Genomic DNA, 19,633 nt, shown 5'->3' with positions numbered 1-19,633 from the left:
AGCATAGTATAGTGGTCGTACAACTTTGCTCACGTTACCAATGTGCCGAGCTTTGCTGTGCGACCAATTTCATGAACAGAGATAGGCCTGCAGACTGTGAGATTTTACTCTAATCCGAATAAATATGTTCATGTACGGATTCCACGTAAATGTGCTACATTAACGAACCACCGTCTATGTAAGTGAGCATGAGTGGTGCCACAATATCATTTGGGCTTATCCTAAGTGGGCATCAGCTGTCGTGAGTAGTTGATTGTGGAGAGTGGTTCACATTGTTTAAGCCGCACGTTCTCATCTAAAACCTATAGTAGGAAACAATTAACATGCCAGAGTCGGCGTTGGGGAACCGGTAGGGCACTCTGGCGAGGACTCGAATGAAGGCAGAACAAGCGTCAATTTGGAATTTAGGCTTCTCTGATCCTTCTGGTTTCTTACAGAAAGCTTCCTTAGTTGATAATTTCATTCACTTTAACATACATAACTTTGCGAGGAATCCCCTACTTGCGCCTCTACTTCTCAAAGTTCATCTTTCAGAACGATTCACACACGAAATTTGTTGGCGTGAATAAACAATTAGCACGTGAACTTGGTTAAAACACGTTGGCGGGCTAGTTGGCTAGAATCCATGGTAGAGTGTATAAGCGCGACTGGACGAGGACGTAGAAAGAAACAGATACACAGACACAGCGCTTCACTTTCAGCTACAGACTTTACGAACCGAACACGTGTGCAGACGTGTTCGGTTCATCGAAATGCACCACCCAATGTTCTTTTTTGCTGTTACGTTTGTTTCCGCTCGCCCGGTATATATTTATCGATGCGTGCGAAAATAAAATCTATAGCTGAAACTGAAGCGCTGTGTCTGTGTATCTGTTTCTTTCTACGTCCTCGTCCAGTCGCGCTTATACACTGTACCATAGCACGTGAGCTTCAATGATTCAAATTTTGAAGCAAATGGTGGTCTAAATTATCCTGGTTGATTTACCAGCCATAACTTACGCTAAAGAAGTGAACTATTAGTCAACTTAGCTCACAGAACTCCTCAAAAAATGTAGAGAGGGTACGTAATCATGCTACAGAAACGTCCTTTAAAAGCACTGAGCAAGACTCATTGCCCTTTATAATCTAACTGTGATGCCAATAACAGAAAATCGGTATCGCCTATTTTTTTAATAGTTGCGGGAACTGTAGCACCTTATGCTTTGTTGTTACCTAATTAAGAAACGTATTATCAACACTGCATATAGGGACAGTTTCTGCCCTTTCTCCGCCGCTGCTCCATTACCATGTTCCCCGTGTATTTTCGTTTTGACTGTCGACGCACGAAGGACAAAAATTATCGCTAATGCTCAAAATGCCTCGTAATTCAATTGCGATTTGCTTCAAATTATTTTTTTCTGTAGAACGTTATGGAAAACAAGATAATAATCTTCCTAATTTTACCGAGTCAGGTATGCCTGCATCCAAATAAGGTGCATTTTTTCACTGATTTACGCCTTTACGGCTCAGAAATTTAAGCGCGGCTACCCATTCCACAGATCGATTTTGCCGGGAAATATCAAAGACTAACATGGGGCCATGAAGAACGCGTAGGGGCATGTAAGCAGTGACACATAACACAAAAGTAATGTTCAGAGCTCACGAGAGTACGACATGAATCATGTGAACCACGTTACGTTTTACGCTACGTGCAAGCGAAAACGTTCAACCTTCAGTCTTCAGTTCCGACATCAAAAGATAACGGCACTGTTAGGGTCTATGGCTCAATTCTCTTTGCCGTTCGCTCTGAGTTCTTCACTGAGTGGCTGAAGGCTGACATCACTCTGAACACCCGTAAAAGACTTAAACCTGTAGAGTCCATATCCTGCGAATGCCGTACATGCGAACTCCCCGCAGCCGACATCGCGCAATTCCCCACGCTCATAGTGTCGCTACAGTCATATTTCTGTGCGGATAAGTTTGAGTTGGTAGGGAGTGAACGACCCCGTTTCTTTTTGTTTTTTTACATTTTTAGGAGCCTGGGGTTACAGAAACAACCACGGTAAGTTTCTGCCTATGCAAAGTACGTGGCTCGCAAAGCACGTGGTTTTAGGTCTCTTGGTTTGCACGTGCGCCTTTTAAGCATCGAATGTTCACTTTATCTCGACAAGAAATTTGCAATTCACTTTCTCCACAGGAGTCGGGAGAGACAGAGATTACGACGGTAAGCGTAAAAAATTGCCTGACGTCACTCAGGTGAACGTTTTTTTCTTTACACATCGTCTGCATCGAGGTTTTCTTTCCGATATATATTATATGCTGCAGTAGTACGACCCTTGCGAAATTTAAACTTCCGGCGAAGATAACGGGAGTGAAAACAACGATGCACCACACAACAATGTTCCGTGTGCAGCGACAAAAAGGCGCTACGGGTAGCCGAAATGTAAGCACTTGCACAGGGCCGTGCGCGAGGAAGAGGCACGCGGAAACCCACAACAAGGAATAAATTGCGCAGCAGAAATTGTGCCCGAGACTACAGCGGCAACAAACGTATAGTCCAACACACGGGATGCGTACTGCTTACAGTGCACCAAGGATGGTAACAAAATAGGAATGAACGAACGTCTTGAAAAACCAGAAGGCGTTAAGACGAAACGCACAATTTCTAGATCCCGAGCTAAGCACCACAAGAAAAGCGATGAAGTAACACCTCTATTCACGTGCAAACCACTCAGCGGAGTAACGAACACTATATTGGAGAGAAATAAATATTTCCTTTTCGCCCGCCGCCCATATGTGCTCCAGTCGGGGTCGCATACATGTAAATGGAAAAAAAATATATCAATGCACGGACCACCCTGATGCGCCATTTGCACATCCCAAGTTTTCCTTGTTAGTCGGTCGCTATGGCCACCGCGGTGCTAATCATGTTGTGGCTTTACTAACTACCCTAATTCAGAATCGGGTTCAGTCATCCTGGACCGCTATATTGAATGCAGTGCAGTCCTTACCCCGTTCAACAAAGGGGCTTCCACTCTAAGCTCATTCTGGAGTAGGCCTAATTAGGGCACTGCACTTTAACAGCGTTGCTAGTCACGATGAATTGCTTGAGAAACGCCCTTCCACTGCAGTGAATCCGGAAAGAGGCTGAGTCATTGTTGGGGTGGTGCCACAATCGAAGACGAAAAAAAAAAACAACGGGACGATCGCTTCGCCGCTTGCGTTGTCCCCAACTATACATCTAAACCACCTTGTCCAGGCCTCTACTTTTCTAAGACGCTGAATGCCCCCTGGTTCCATGTTTTGGTTCACAAATGGCCATGGAGCGTTGTCCTAACCTATATTAACAACTTAAGTCGTCAAACGGCGCTGTCATTCAGTATCATATGCCGCATGGAGAGTAGAGTGTAAGAAACGTTCTCAAGTACGGGCGCGCACTCTCCGTTACGGGGAGTCATTCCGACGTAAGCTATCGCAAATTACTCATTAATGTCTGTTGAGCGTATCACAAAGCTTTTCGCAATCGCGTTCTACAATTGCACGTAAGTAAATCGAACGGGCGCTTTCTTGCCCACTGATTTATCCTTATTTCCTTTGTCCGTAGGAACCGGAAGTTCCGGGATCACGACCGGTAAGCACGGATATTACAAGCTGCGTATCAGCTGGCGTTCGCCTAACGTCCGTTTGCATATCTTTATGGCGTCATGGCTCCGGCTCATGCCAGCGGTTACGACGTTCGTTTTATTAGAGCATTCGATACGCAAACGGAATCAACGACCATTTTTTTTCCTCCAACTGCTTTCTCGTAGACACCGGAGACTCGAGTACCGGAAAAGGTGTTTGTTGCGTTTCAGACAAATTCAGACAAGGCTGCAGTAATGTATGACAGGAACAGGTCAGGAAAGAAACCTGATTTACTGCGATCCTCTGCGGTCGCATGACTGGGCGAGAGAAGAGTAACTAATATTTTACTCCGTTGAGTACGAGAGCCTTAGTTAAGATGCTTTCTTTTTCATTTGCACGTGATCAACAGTCCCGCCCACTCACTATAGGTCTGCTTCCTGCCCTAGTGATCATGCCCCCGTAACCCGTCACATGACAATGTTCCGCTATGCCTAAGTCCGGAATTTCATTCTTGTTGATAATTGTTATCGACGCTCCACTATCTACTAAATCCTTGATATCCAGCCCATTTGCTTGCACAGAAATGTACGCAAGGTTGGCACGATCCGTAGGAAATTGATCTTTTGAAGTGAGTGAGGGTGACCTCCCAATGTCAGCTTTGTCACGTTTTTACACTGCAGTCTGTGTTCTTCGTTTGATGAAGTACTGTAGCCATTAAAAGCACTCTCTTGACTCTGCATAGTGCATATATCTTTCATATTTTCAAGAAAGTCATCAACACTATGTGGCGCTCGTAGTTCGACATCGTGCTGCATGCTCTTAAACATTCTTAATATAATCACAGGCACGAGCGACGAGTCTGATAACGTGGAGTCAGCAACATGACGCAGCTATCTCTTTTAGAAAAAAGAAAAGTATTCTATCAGAGGGCCGGAATTGTATACTTGAAGGCTGTCACAGCTCTGGAGCTTATTCTCGAAGAAAAACGTCAAAAAAGAAAAGAACGCCTGTCCACTCAGCCTACGGCCGCTGCGAGCTCTCTGCGATTCTCAAGTCATGCAAGGTTTCCGCTACGCCTCGTAGGAACAAGCGCAAATTCGTAACCTTGTCAAGGTCTTGTCAGGCTTGAGCGTTTTGCATGTGACGAACCGTCATAAGCGTCGGCTTTTACCATCTCCAACGACGGCCTGCAAGAAGGCTGGAGGACGTTTTTCGTCACAAGCTCTAGTAAATGTTGTCATTGCTCACTGTTTCCCTGCTCCAGTTTCAGAATATGATGAAAAAATGTCGTCTTGCACTCTCTCATTTTTGGCATTGTTCACTCGTGCTGATCCCGCACGGTTACGTTACACCGCTAATAGCAAAAGACCGTATTCGGGAATGTTCTGAACAAAGGATCCGGGCTCAGCCATAAAAGCGAACCGTCCTCGGTAAAAAAAGCTTGCCGTCCGCGCAGATTTTGATGAAGTCTAACAGCGTGGTCCTCCATAAAACGAAGAGGATGAGGAGCACAACACAGGTTCCTATCATGTTCTTCACTGCGCCAAATTTGTAATAAAACTTACAAAAGTCAGTACGATAAGGTAGTCGTGCTTGTTTATTGTATATTCTTCCTCTCCCTCTTCTACCAATAAGTAACTTTGGTAGCCATGTGACGTACAACGCCGTCACACGCGCATTCTTCACTGGCCTTGGCCAGTCAAGAATTTTCGCCAGAAAATTTACTCGATGACTGGGGCCCTCAGTGCAGGGCTCCATTGCCATGCGCGACTTCGCGAGCCCGCTGGATCCGTCATTGCGGTCCCTGCTGGCTTGTGCTAAGCAGCGCTGACTCCCAAGAGGAAAGGGTAGGGTTGGGTATAAGAGCAACATTTGAAGGGTTAGGGCATTCCCATATGGAGTGATGCACCGTGGGTTTGGCCCCACAGTGGGGACAATAGGAAGGGTACAGGGTGGGAAGAAAGATATGTAGCATGTGGAGACAAGGAAAGGAATAGGTCTGCAGTTGCCGCCAGACCGCGGCATCTACCCTATTAAGCGAAGGATGAGGAGGGGGATAGTTATGGCGACTTTGTCGGTAGTACTCGAGCGTCTACTGTAGAGGCTCTGGCGGTGCGTCGTCTGGGGTGGACAGCGCTTCCAATGGTGCCCGGCCAGTCAGACTTCGGGCTAGCGCATTAACGCGTTCATTACCATAGAGAGGGGCGTGTCCAGGAATCCAGACGATACGCACCCTGTGTAACGTGGGAGGGGAGACAGAGGAGAAAATTCGATGTGTGTGTGCAGTCACGCGAACGCCCGGCAGGCAGCCTGCAAGTCTATCACTATGGTGATGGGGGTGCCTCGTGCGGAAAGGGCCGAGGCGTGGACAATGGCCAGGACTATTGCCCCTTCCTCTGCTGAGCAGCTGTACGTTGTTAGAACTGTGGCACACACCCTAAGCGCGTCTGTGTTGTCAGTTACAGCTAAACACATGGCCCGCCTCTCTGGGTAGCGGGCCGCGTCAGCGTACAAAACCGGTGTAATTGTGGTGCCGTCTCCAAAAATACGTGCCAGGGCCTGAGTTCAGGCGCGTCTACGGCCGGCGTGTCGCTCGGGATGCATATTGCGGGGAATCGGAGCTACTTGTATGCTAGCGCGTAGAGCAGGAGCCAGGCGATATTGTGGGCGTGTGTGGGTGTATCATGAACAGGGTAGCCAAGGCGAGAGAGTATAGCGTAGCTCTGACAGCTGCGTCTGAGACGTTGGAGCTGACCATTGCGATGAGCCTCCAAAAGCTCGCCTACGGTGTTGGCGATACCAAGCTGAAGAAGCCGTTGTGTAGAAGCATGTGGAGGCAGCCCAAGAGCCGCTTTCACTGCCTTCCGCAGAAGGGCGTCCATGTTCTGAGTCTGAGTGAGGGTGAGATTGTGATAGGGGAGGTGATATGTGAGCCAGCTGATTATCAGAGCCTGTACTATGTGGAGGATGTCTTTCTCGCGAAGGCCTCTTCTACGCTTAGTAATGCGGTTTATCATATGTTGTTTTGGTGGGTTTGAGATGCCACACGCCGGGTAACGGGGTTTGTCGGGCGTGGGAAAGCCGTCCGCCGGATGGCCCATCGACAAGCACAAGCTGCACACCTGTTGGCGCGGTCGGTATACGTGGCAGCGGAGTTCTGCTCCGTACATACGGACGTAGCGGGGTACTTGGGTGCCGGGGAATGTGACCAGGGCCGTATTCGTAGGTCCCATCATGCGAGCGTGCAAGACAGGGGCTTCTGAGCAGCGGAGGTTTTCTAGCAGCGTCGTCGTAGTGGTGTTGGGCTCAAGGCCTGAGACTACACCCGTGCAGGAGTTGTCTGGGGCGGCTACGTACGCTTGGACGGCGTGTTGAGTGAGGCCCATGGAGATGAATCGAACTTTCTGCAGCCGTGCCGCGAGGTTCTCTTCCGGTGTGCTGACCACCGCAAGATTTTGCTCAGTGCGTATGCGAATGATGAGTTCGTTGAGCACGGCACCATCCAGCCCCGCTGCTATGCCGATGGCTCGGGCAACACAAGGATGAGGCCACGCACCGAGGTTCAGGCCGTCTCTCGGGCGGAACGCAATCTTGTAGTCGTCGACAGGCAGTGGCGGGAGTCGCGCGTTCGTCTTGCGGGGGGGTGCTTCGGGTGTCGGAGGAGGCGGCAGGTTCGCAGTAGCTTCAGCTGAGCGTTTCTTTTTCCGAGTCGCGAGAAACCAGTTGGCGTCCTCCTCGGCCTGACCGGACGAAGCGTCAGCATCCATTGTGTCAGGGGAGCGGGTGCCGTCGGTCTCCATCTGAGCGGAGTAAATTGGCGTGGCAAAGGACGCGCGCCCACGTCTAAGCTGGCGAGGTTAAGCGCAGATAAGGCTCAGAGCGGCGGCCTCGGTGGTCCAAAACTTCCAAAGCCAATAAAATGTGAGGATCTCACCAGATCTTGGAGAAATTGGTCTCGATCGATGCCGCTTGCCGAGCTGCGTCGTTTGATGGTATTTTCAGTGGTGAGAAGGCAGGGTAACCGCTCGTTGATGGCTCTAAATGCGGAGCCCATACAGAGTGCGGCCAGTCACTACGGCAGCAGGTGGCGCCTTCCAGGCGGGCGGCAAATTGAGGATGAATCGCATCCCTGAATCCCCCGGACGTCTTATGAGCTACACGCAGTTAACAAGCTTTGCGTATCCATAATAGATTGTCACTGTACTTTTATACATGAAGGACACGTGTGTTTCTTGACAATGAAGGTCGGATAGATTGTTTGGACATTAATGAAGACATGAAACGATTGTTCTGTGCATAACACCTGCCACACCGACATATCTCATTCGGGAGGACACAGCGAAAATTACCGCCGAAAGCATCATGTTAAACGAAAATAATGTGAGGAATCAACAGGCTTTACTATGGGTTAGTCACAGCCATACGGAACGCCAGGCAGGGAAGTGAAGAGAATGAAGTGAAGACAAAGCACGGCGCGTGTAATGGGAAGATGTGGCTTCAGCTTGTACCTGTGCCAAGGTCTCTCATTTCGTGCACTTTCGATTCGCTGGACGTTATTTTTGATACAAACCAAACAAATTTTACAATCAGCTCTCTCTATGGGATTTCGGACTTCACTCTCTGTACGTCACGTCGAACTATTTCCCGTTTGCATACAAATGGACTTAGGCTATGCGGATAATTGTGTTTTATATCTGAAGCAATCAGCACTCACTAGATCTTGCACGGGAAAGTTTTGTGATTCAGGCATGCAATGTGTATTTTCCTGAGACCTGAATGGCAGCTCGTGAACATTACTAATTTTCAGACCGGCCCTCTGTACCTGTTTGCACACTGCAAGCTTCAAAAGCCCATTTTCTGCCTGAATATCGCATCTCTAAATACTACAATTAGCATCGCCATGTACATGGAAAAAATAGCCCCTTATCCACATTTGTCGTAATAATGAGAGCTTTTTTTTTCAGCAATCATAGATATGAAGATGTAACGCGATGTCTTTGGTTGGCTAGTGCTAATGCGGCACCCTGAAATTTCATATCATCTCACGCAACTCGAAACGTACTTCACAAGTGTTATTTCCACATCTCCTTCGATAGAACCAGCTGTGTCAAATTTGCAGCAATTTTCTCGCTGAAAGCTGATGCCGAGAAGATGAATAAATCAGTTCTGTACAGCTGCTCATGCCTTCAATTTGGTATGCGCTGCCAATAATTTGCCTAATTGTGTCTGTGCTATTTACAAACGCGATTAAAGACTATGTGCAATATTAGATACATGAGTTCTCAGAATGTCATATCTTACACGCTCAAAACAAAGTAGGTCCATGTAATCTTCCGTCATCAACTTCCTCAGCCTTACTTACTTTACTTTACTTACTTACTTTTACTTACATTACTTTTACTTACTTTACTTTTACTTACATCACTTTTACTTACTTTACGTTTAGTTTACGGCTACTTACTTTACTTTCACTTACCTTACTTCTACTTACTTTACTTTTACTTAGATTACTTTTACTTACTTTACGTTTAGTTAACGGTTACTTACTTTACTTTTACTTGCTTTACATTTACTTACTTTACTTTTACTTACTTTACTTTTACTTACCTTACTTTTACTTAATTTACTTTTACTTACATTACTTTTACTTACTTTACTTACTTACTTACTTACTTACTTTACTTTATTTACTTGTATTAACACCGGGTCAAAGTTCTGTTGTGTAGGGGAGCCGCTGCGCACACAGTGAGGGTATACGCGAAGGGTACACTTTTCTGCAGCAACTAGAATAACTGTTATTATATCACTGAATATATTCTTGGGAATGTTTTACAGCCGGGAAGTACGCCAGGCTACACCAAGGTAAGCACTCTAATCTTTAACTATGTTCGACTATTCGCCACTGTATTCTCAGGCACATGGGCATATTCTAAAACGGTGTTGCATCAAGTACCACAAGCTTCACTTTAATTCTAGATTATGACGTACAGCATGAGGGAATACACTATATATATATATATATATATATATATATATATGTACTACAAACTCTATGATTGCGCATTCTCTGTTTCTCTTTTTCGCGACAGAGGGCTGGCGTGTGGTTTGTCGAATAAGGCACCTGGTAGCTCGGACAGCCTCCATATATATATCATATATATATATATATAAAGAGACGGAGGGCAAAAGAGGGGCGCGACGTTTGCCAGTCACAACCATATCAGGACAAGAGACAATGAAGCCAAGGAAAGGTTAGGGTGAAATATTCGCTGTTTTATTTGATACATAATTAATACGGTAATGGAAGTGAAAGTGGCAAATGAAAAAAAAAGAATATCTTGCCACTGGAGTGTGTGCGGCTCCCATCAGCGGCAAGTTAATACAACTTACGTTCACGGGTTTCACATGGCAAAATTACAATCTCTTTATGAGGCACCCATTTAGCGCGGAGCAGACGATTAATTTCGACCATCCGGGGTTGTTTGACGTGCGCCAAACGCACGGCGCACGGCTGCTTTTGCATTTCTCTGCGCCTCCGTTGAAACTCGGCCGCCGAGGACGGGATTCAATTGCTTGCCCTCAGGCTTGGCAGTGCATCGCGAAAACACCTACGCCACTATCGCGGATAGCGGCATGTAGTTTTTTCGTTCAATTTTATTTCCCTTTCGCTCGTTGTTTCTACACTTTAAATAAAATACGAAACATTTCCGCTGTCGTTTCATTTGCGGCATTATCTGCTGATTTGGTGTACGCGTGTGTGCGTGCGGTATGTGTATGTGTGCGGTATGTGTATGTGTACTATTGCTTGAGTGAGAATATGCTTTCTAACTTTTTTGTTTGCAGCCATCCAAGCATACGCGACCAGGACAGGTAATTCTCAAAAGTTATATACCTTTTTTCCAAAGTAATAATCCCAAATATCACAAATATTATCACAATAGCGAAGGGACAGCAAGATGGTGAATGCCTGTTGAGCACATTACAAATGTTAGCCAACACATTTGTATTTAAACTGAACGCACTTGGCAGATGAGTGGCGCACGTTTAAGCTGCGCTTATTACAAGACACTGGGACAGAAATTTACGTATTGAAATTTCCCAGTAATGTCCGCAAAGTATAGCGAAAGGAACACGAACACAATGCGAGTCTTCTTGGCAATCAAGCAAAGTACATGCGTAGTCTAAAGGACCTGAAGCACTGTCTAGTAGACGAGTCCTGAGGTTAACAATACTTAAATACTAAACCGCGATCTGGTTATGAGGCTCACCGTAATGGGGGAATGCGGAATAATATTGACCACCTGAGGTCGCTTGACATGTACCTAAATCTCAATACACAAGTCTTTCGCATTTGGCCTTCATCGAAATGCAGTCTATGCGGCCATAATTCAGTTCGCTACCCGGGCTGAGCAGCTCCACACAATAGCCACTGGGCAAACGCGGTGAATGCTAAGAATTTAAGTTGTGCAATAAATGATATATGAGTCACTGGAAAGGTGAAAGCCGACGACTATGAGGTATATAAGCTTATACCAAGCCCATTTGCCATCGCGTCTTAAGTGTTCATATGAGAAAGAAGAAGCCCGTATAGTCGCTAACAAACCTGCTGTCTCCGAACGTTTTGTTTAAACTTTTGCTCGCATGTTTACGATTACTGTGCCGAAAGCCAGGCGTTTCACACGCGGGCACAAAGAGGAGACAAACTAGGGAAACGGCGACGATCAACTAAAAGCTAGAGAAGTGGCGGAAAATAAGGCAGAGAGAAAAAACCTATCTGTGCATGTTCACAAGAAAGCAGCGGCCACTCGACAATTACGCAAACGCGAGGACGCTCGCGAAAGATTACGGTGCAGGACTTCACTCGCCATCTCTACTCACTAAATTAGTTGTGCGAACTACAATGTAGATAATGCAGAAAAAAAATCTGGATGTACATACCCTTTCAGCACCGAGGCTTACTTACAATGATGCTACAGGAATTGTTACCGCTTCCCAAGAGACGCCATTGAAAGGCTTTCGTTCTCTTCTCAATCATGTTGTATTCTTCACCATCCCAGATGTATGTACGGTCTGCATCTTCTCAGTGTTTCGACATGAACCGTCTTCCAGTGCGATCGGCAAAGAAAGTCGCTTCCTAAAACCACATGTCGCGAAAACATGTAACCTAATTATAGCTTGCATCTATGCAAGTGCAATGGCCACGCGCCTTGCTTTGGTTATGCCGTGTAGAGGAAACAGAGGACAGCGTATGTGCAGAGCGTATACAGACAGCGCCGTTGGCGCTTCACGCAAGAAGCAATCGGAGCTAAATTTCGACTAATTAATTAATTAATTATGGGGTGTATCGTGCCAAAACCACTTTCTGATTATGAGGCACGCCGCACTGGAGGACTCCGGAAATTTCGACCACCTGGGCTTCCTTAACGTGCACACGGGTGTTTTCGCATTTCGCCCCCATCGAAACGGGGCCGCAGTGACCGGGATTCGATCCCGCGACCTCGTGCTCAGCAGCCTAAATTTTGCCTCTCGGTCGGCGTTCAGAGAGGGCTAGCTGGGCAGTGCGATTGTCGATCCTAGCGCACGTGGCCGCGTTTGAGGGAGGAGCTCAACCTCAGCCACAACAACTATAACCACTGCAAACTCAAACACTGTCCTCATCAGGTATTATGAGAACTATACAAGTGTGCAATTTGCAGAAGTTTCACTCTCGCTCGGCTACGTGCCATCCCCCCCCTCCTCCCCTCGTTCGACACGTCATGTTCAGAAATGGTCTGAAGAGGAGAATCAGGCTGCACAGCTGAGGAAGGTGGATTCGCGCGCCACAGCCTTTGAGGAAGGTGGAGGAGCCCACTATGAATCAGAAACAAGCCTGATTGCAAAATTATGCTGTAGGAGCCCGACTTGCGCTATCATAAGCTAAGCATGTAAGCGACGTAATGCGAAAATAAATGTAGCTTTTTTTTTATTTCGTAGCGTCATTATTTTGTCCCTCAGCACCCGTGCACCCCCTCCAGCACCCGCACAGTAAGCTGCCTAATGCGAGAATCATTGTAGTTATTTTTGTTTTTTTTTTATTTCGTCGCATCATTTTTTTGTTCCTTTTCTTTGTGCATGCACTCTCTGCAGCACGCACAAGACTTTCCCGTCGTCCCCGACTGTGGTTGCTTCCCTGATACAGCCTTCCCAATTTTTTGTTTCCTTCTGACAACTCATTAGTGTTTCTGTCGAATTAGCTCTTCTCGGTGCAAACAACTAGGACAAAGAACAACGCGCATATAAAAACTTCCCCAGCTGCTCGGAAGGCCCACTCATACAAAAATATAAAAATAAAATGAAGTGACGTTTAGTCTCCGGTAACTGCCCAGTGGATCAAGAGGGTGTTGTCCCGTGAAATTTATGGCCCCTTGGGGTTCCTCTACGTGTACCAAATTGTAAGTACACCAGCGACCTTAAAAAAATTTTGCCCGCAAGGAAAACTCTGGCGCCTCGGCCGAGAAATTCCATCCGCGATCTCGTTGCTCGAGGCGTTGCGCAAGCTCCGAATTTTACGTTACGGCGTCCGCAAGGCCCTTTACCCCCAGTTGCGATTCGAGGCCTCCCTTCGGTGCACATCGTAAGTTCGACGTCTTATCTTGCAGTCTCAATGTTTTCGAAATCATTCCCGTGCCGTGGAGCCCCCTCACGAGCAGCGCGGTGTGCCAGCCATTGGTTGCGCCTGTCATACTGCGACGTCGTGCTAATAAGTGCGCGTTTTCGCTGCGTCACTATTCCAGTACAACACGCGGTTTCGTTACGCGCCCATTCGTGCATCTATCTCTTGCTTTCTATTTTTTGTCTATTTTGTTTGTTTCCTCGCTTTCATTTTTCTCCGTATCTTCCTTTTTTTCTTGGGGGGGAGGAGAAGGGGGAGGGAGTAGCACCGCTTGCCCGATATCTATATAAAGCTATAGGCTTCTTCAGTAAATTTCCGTCAGTTCAAAGTACAGCGCTTTGTCAGGATCATTCGGGATCTTTCTTTTGTCCTAGGTAGGTCTTGGCGTTACACCTTTTAATCCTGATTCAACTTCAAGTTACCCATGTTAACATTATCGTTAACGTATATATTGAGTTCGCAAAGTTTATCGTTATAAGTTGGTGGAAACGAAAGCAATTATTGGAGTGCATAAGAATTTATGACCAGATCTTACCCCTCACGGGCCTCATTTTCGGGCGTATATGAAACAATGCCTGGGGCCAACTTTCGGCTCGCATTTATGACACTGGTTAATGTAGAAATAAAAAAAGAAAAAGCAGGAGATAGCGCAACGTGCAAGAAAAATGGAAATTATATTGGTAAATGTGGAAACCCCATTTGATAATCTTTAGTTGTGGTAATCATAACGCGCACACATTCCCGCGGTTTTAAAAAAACATACATGGCTTAATGCACGAAGTCATTGAAAAATAAATACAAGAAACTTCCTAGGGGCGCCTTCACTAGTCTGAGTGACGAAAGTCACCGTACTCCAAACACGGCGCAATGCAAATTGAATTCATTAATCAGAGTATACGCGCGCAAATGTTCCCTTTGTATTGCAAAGTTAAAAAAAAAAAAAGAACAGTGTAAGTCATGTTTTTTTTTCCACCTACACTGTCGCTGATGCGGAGCAGTAACAGTCACGAAAAACATTACACACCGGGCGAAACTGCGCAGCAAACAGTGACGGTATGACTGAGATTTTATTTTGCGCGCCCTTATATTGCTCTTCAGATCCCAATTTAATGCGGCACGTAATAATGGACACCAAAAAGGAGGGGACGCAATCTTCTGAGCAATATGGACCATCTACGGTTCTTTACCGTTCGGGTTTGTTCACGGGGTGTCTCCGCTAACGAAAAGCAAGATTTGACAAAACAAAAAGTGAATTCTTGCGCGCACGCGGAATCCGCTGTATTTTGGCATTCTCTTGGAGGAACTTCCGTTACGTTTGTGTTCTTATTGATATAGTAATTAGTATTAGTCACTGGTTAGTTTATTTCTTAGGTTCGTGACAACGATGCCAGCACAAGGGTTTCAGAGTACATTTAGAAAATATCGCTTTCCGTTGTTTGCGACGCATTACTGCTTGCGCGGCTGCCTTCTCCGTGTATAAAATAAACACCTGCGATAACGTTTAAACTCCTTCCGAATGTGATTCAGCGGCCGCCTTTTAAATGCCAAAAAAGGAACTAGGCAGAAAACCTGTCAAAAGCTATGGGAATTGATCTTTCGTCTTTACTCTCAGCACTGTTTATTTACACATTTTCCATAAACTTGATAACTAAAAGGTATTTAATGGCGACTAGTAATTAACACACTATTAGGAGCACAGAAAGAAAGCTCGAAGCTCTCCTAGGAGCTTTAAAGAGCGTACGATTGGTTTCACCAGTGAAGAAAGATTCACTGGTTCTTTCTGTTTTATTTTTAACTTGCTCCTTTGTAACTGGGACAATTGGCACGCATTTACAGTATTGTAACAACTTAGTAAGTCGGTGTAGGTTTACCATGTGCCCTTTACTACTAGAGCTATATATATATATATATATATATATATATCAAATTCAAATATAATTGTTCCTGGCAACTGTGTCGGTATTTGAAGAAATACAGCTTGATAAACAGAACAAGATGTCATTGCTGTTTAACTTATTTTGTTCAGTCAGTTGAAGAAACAGAACGTTGGTGTTTTGGAACAGTAGAGACGCGCCAGATCCCCTCTGATTTTGAACCGGTCGTACTTCTTTCCCCCTTTTCCCCAGACTGCAGAGACGCCAAGTTCGGGAGAGGGAAGTGCATGCATATACTATATACATATACATATAGACATGCATATATCTATATATAGTTGAGAGATAACAGTACCTGACAACTGTCTAGTTATATAAAGAAAGCCATGTTCAAGAACACACGAAAATATGTGTGGCTTTGCAGTTATTATTCAGCCACTTAAAAAAGATAGAGCGTTGATATTTTGAAACAGTGTAGGTGCGAAAATGCCGTATGGCCCTGAACCTGTCCAAATTCGTTCACCTTTTTCCCCAGACTGAAGAGACGCCAAGTCCGGAAGAGGTAAGCCTTCATATATATATATATATATATATATATATATATATATTGATAGGTAAGAGATCCTGGAAACTATAGTTATTTCAAAAAAATCCATGCCCAAAAATCCAACCATCCATCACTGGCTTTTCACTTATTTTTGATTCAGTCACTTAAACAAGCCTACAGCGTGGACGTTTTGAAGCAGTAGGGATGCGCAAGTGCCTCTTTGTCGCTGCACCTGTCCAAATTCTTTCACTTTTTTTCCGCAGACGACACAGACGTGTATGTTTAAGAGTCCACCTAGTGGGCGGTCCATTTCGGCCGCTGCTGATTGGCTAGGGCCGCTCGCCTCCTCCTCTCTCGTGCAGCAGCTAAATCCAATCTGCAGCGGCCGAAATGGACAGTCCACTAGGTGGACTCTTACGGAATAACCCCCCCTACCCTCAGCACCTGTTTGTACGCTACAAGCTCAATCTCAATGTTTAGCCTAAATGTCCCATTTATGTATACCCAAATTAACATCTCCATGTACATATAGGCAAATTATATAGCCGCTTACCCATGTCTGATATCATGAAGATCGCTTTTTGTTAATTTTAAATCAGAGATACGCAGAGGTAACGCCATGTCTTTCATTGGCTAGTAGTTTATGCGACATCCTTAAATTTCACGTCATCTCACGCTATTGCAAAGTTACTTCACGAGTGTTATTTATACACCTCTAACGATACCACGACCTGTATTACGGTACCATGAGCAGCAATTTTCTCAAAAGCCCTGAAGCCGAGATAAACAAATCAGTTCTGTACAGTTGCGCATGCATTCAATTTGATACGCTGGACCAATATTGTGTCTGTGTTATTTATGAACGGGATTAAAGACTACGTGCAATCTTAGGTATACGAGTTCTCAGATTGACACACCTTAGACGCTCTAAACAAATTAGGTTATACTAAATTTTCTACATCAGCTTGGTAAAATCTTTTTTTTATTTTATTTTATTTCGTTATTTACTTCTTTGTTACTTGTATTATCCACCGGGTCAAAGTCACTGTGGAGGAGACGGCTGGGCACACACTGAGGGCACACATGTATAGTAATTTCTTTTGCAGCAAACAAAAAAACTGTTTTTGTTGTATCACTGAATATTTTCTCCGGTATTTTCCTTACAGCCGGAAGGTACACCAAGCTACTCCAAGGTGAGCACTCTAATATTGAACTATATTCGACTTTTGGCCACTGCATTCCCAGGCATACGGGCGTTAATATAATAGCACGGTGTCTCATTGAGCTCATAAACCTCACCCTAAATCTAGCTTATGATGTATAATGCGTGGGTATATATATATATATATATATATATATATATATATATATATACCTACACATTATACACATTATATGTCATAAGCAAGATTTAAAGTAACGTTTATGTACTCGATGTATAGTATTTTAATTCCCGTATACCTGAGAATGCTGTGGCGCATCTGGCTTATGACGTATAATGTGTAGGAGCATATGCATATTATACATATATATATATATATATATATATATATATATATATATATATATATATATATATATATATATAAGCGCGTCGCCTTCTCTCGGGCACGAGGCACGGGGTCGAGGCGAGGGAGGGAGGGAGGGAGGGGGGGTGGAGTGTTCTACTCTTGCGACTGCTTCTTACGACGCGGCCGCTGCTTATGGCGCGCCTACCGGGGTGTCGTATCTTGCGAGCGACCTGGGACGTGGAACAAGTACGAGGAGTGCCGATGCCTTCTTATGCGCTGTAATCTCGACGTTTACATGTATGTTGCAGCGAGAGACAGCACGGAGGTCGATTTGCTCACTGCTGCTGGCGCGCTTCACACTCCAGCGTTTCGACAGCGAGATTCCGCGGTCATCGAGTGAGACGTGTTCACGTTTACCTGTGCGCGCGTGACATCATGCTTGTTAATTTAGTTAGCAAGTGAATGTGTGCAAGTTTGTGCGACTGATAAAGCTAATGTATTTGTACAGCTGTCTACGAATTTGAGATCGCAAACCATGCTTCGCCTTTCGGGCGAATTCACTTCTTTTATCGCACCTCACCATTTCTGTGCGAGCATAGCCATCACCTTTCCTGTTCTTCTGTTCTTTTCGCGAAATGGCTGGCGCGATTGCCATATAAGGCATCCGGTAGCTCGGACAGCCTTGAAACATATGAATGTACGGATGAAAGAGGGGAAGGGTAACATGGGAGGCGACGTTTGTTAGTCACTACCATATAAGGCCAACTTATAATGAAATCTAGGAAAGGATATGGCCAATTATCAGTCGTTCTAAATGACAAACTTATTTGATACATCAATGGAAATGAAAGTGGGCCAAGAAACTAACTTGCCATCGGTGTAGGTTTGGATCCCACCCGCGGCAAGTCAATCAAAATAAGATTCTCGGTCTTCGAGTGCCCAGATCACCATCTGATTATGAGGCAGACCTTAGAGTGGAGAGCAGATAGTTGGGCTAGTTTGGTTGAAATGCGTACTGAAAAAGTTTGCGCGGAGACACGAGCACAATGCCGAGTAGCGCTCGTCCCTGTCCTTTCTTAGACTTATATTTCTTATACTTATACTTATACTTATACTTATTCAGTATACTTAGAGTGGAGCTGAGGAATAACTTCCACCAGCTTGGGCTGTTTGACGAGCGCCTAATGCGCGGTACACGGGCGCTTTTGCATTTCTCCGACTGTATGGAAGTACGACGGCCTCTGAGGCCGAAATTCAATTCCTCGCCCGCGGGCTTACTAGCGAATCACCAAAGCATTTACGTCTACGGCACAACGGCGGGTAGTCGTTTTATTTAGATCGCACCTCTTAGGCGCCCACTCTGCTTTTAGCTTCGGCGTCCCTCTCCATTCTCACCCCCACGTGTAGGGTAGCAAACTGGACTCAGTCTGGTTAACCTCCCTGCCTTTCCCTCTTCCCTTCTCTCTCTCTCTCTTCGGCGTCCCACCGGCGTAACCGAGCGAACGAGCACAGGGAAGGATGAAAGAGCGAACGCGGAGCGCAGCCGGGGACGAAAGACGGCGATTGCGAAGGGAGCGCGAGGAGGAACGTGGAGGAGGGCGCAGCGAAACCATGAGGCGTAAAGCGGAGGAGGAGAGTACGGCGAAAGCCTGAGAAGAAAAGCGCAGGGCCGCGCAAGACGGGCTCTGCGGGGACGACCGCTACGCGAGGGCGCCAGAGTAGCGCACTGTCGTCTGTTCACCGATTGCATGCTGCGAACGCATCCACCGATACCATATATAGAAACAAAGCGCTGCATGAGTGGAGCTTTGATTGCGGCAGCTGCTACGAATCGAGCCCATGCGTCACCCACGCGCTGCCTCTCGTTATCTCTCGATTAGCGAGGCAGTTGCGCAATACTTGACTGAGTTTGCAATGTGCTACAAGACAGAAGTTGTCCGCGTTAGTCAATGCATCGCGAAACGAAAACACCTATAGCTCTCTAGTGAAATTGCGCATTGGAGAGTATCGTAATTGGCGGTGAATATATTGGTTCCGTTTAATTCCACTTTAGCACATCCTATCTGTACATTAAGAAATGGAAAATATTTCCGCTATTGTTTATTTTTTGCTTCACTATCTGCTGGCTTGATGCATTCGTGTGTGTATGTGTAGTATTGAGTGAGAATATGCTTTTTAATTTTTTTTTGCAGCCATCCAAGCACACGCGACCAGGAAAGGTAATCTTCAAAAATTATATCCTCTGTTTTCTAAAACAATATTTCCAAATATCGCAAATACTCTCGCAATAGTGAAACATCAGCAAGACGATTAAAGCCTGTTGCCTAGATTACAGTTGATAGCCAGCATATTTGTATTTAAACTGATGACACATTAGTACATGACCGGGGTAGTTGGAGAAGTATGGGAGAGGCCTTTGCCCTGCAGTGGGCGTAATCAGGCTGAT

At 45.6% G+C, this 19,633-nt stretch overlaps 1 protein-coding gene across 24 annotated transcripts in view; it reads left to right on the top strand.

Moving 5' to 3' along the window:
• LOC126517704 (uncharacterized) overlaps positions 1–19,633 on the top strand; it is a 317,963-nt gene that overhangs the window by 270,307 nt on the left and 28,023 nt on the right. For 23 of the 24 annotated variants that reach the window (XM_072285412.1, XM_072285420.1, XM_072285416.1 and 20 more), the window contains 8 exons: positions 2,015–2,041; positions 2,177–2,203; positions 3,584–3,610; positions 9,439–9,465; positions 10,447–10,473; positions 15,665–15,691; positions 16,843–16,869; positions 19,380–19,406. In XM_072285412.1, the coding sequence (XP_072141513.1) occupies positions 2,015–2,041; positions 2,177–2,203; positions 3,584–3,610; positions 9,439–9,465; positions 10,447–10,473; positions 15,665–15,691; positions 16,843–16,869; positions 19,380–19,406 (216 nt within the window). The remainder of the gene's footprint in view (positions 1–2,014; positions 2,042–2,176; positions 2,204–3,583; positions 3,611–9,438; positions 9,466–10,446; positions 10,474–15,664; positions 15,692–16,842; positions 16,870–19,379; positions 19,407–19,633) is intronic. The other variant, XM_072285403.1, reaches the window with a different exon arrangement.

This window comes from Dermacentor andersoni, chromosome 11 (assembly GCF_023375885.2).
Source record: "Dermacentor andersoni chromosome 11, qqDerAnde1_hic_scaffold, whole genome shotgun sequence".
Taxonomy (NCBI): Eukaryota; Metazoa; Arthropoda; class Arachnida; order Ixodida; family Ixodidae; genus Dermacentor; species Dermacentor andersoni.
The sequence above is the reverse complement of the archived record's forward strand: the minus strand, read 5'-3'. Positions and strand labels throughout refer to the sequence as shown.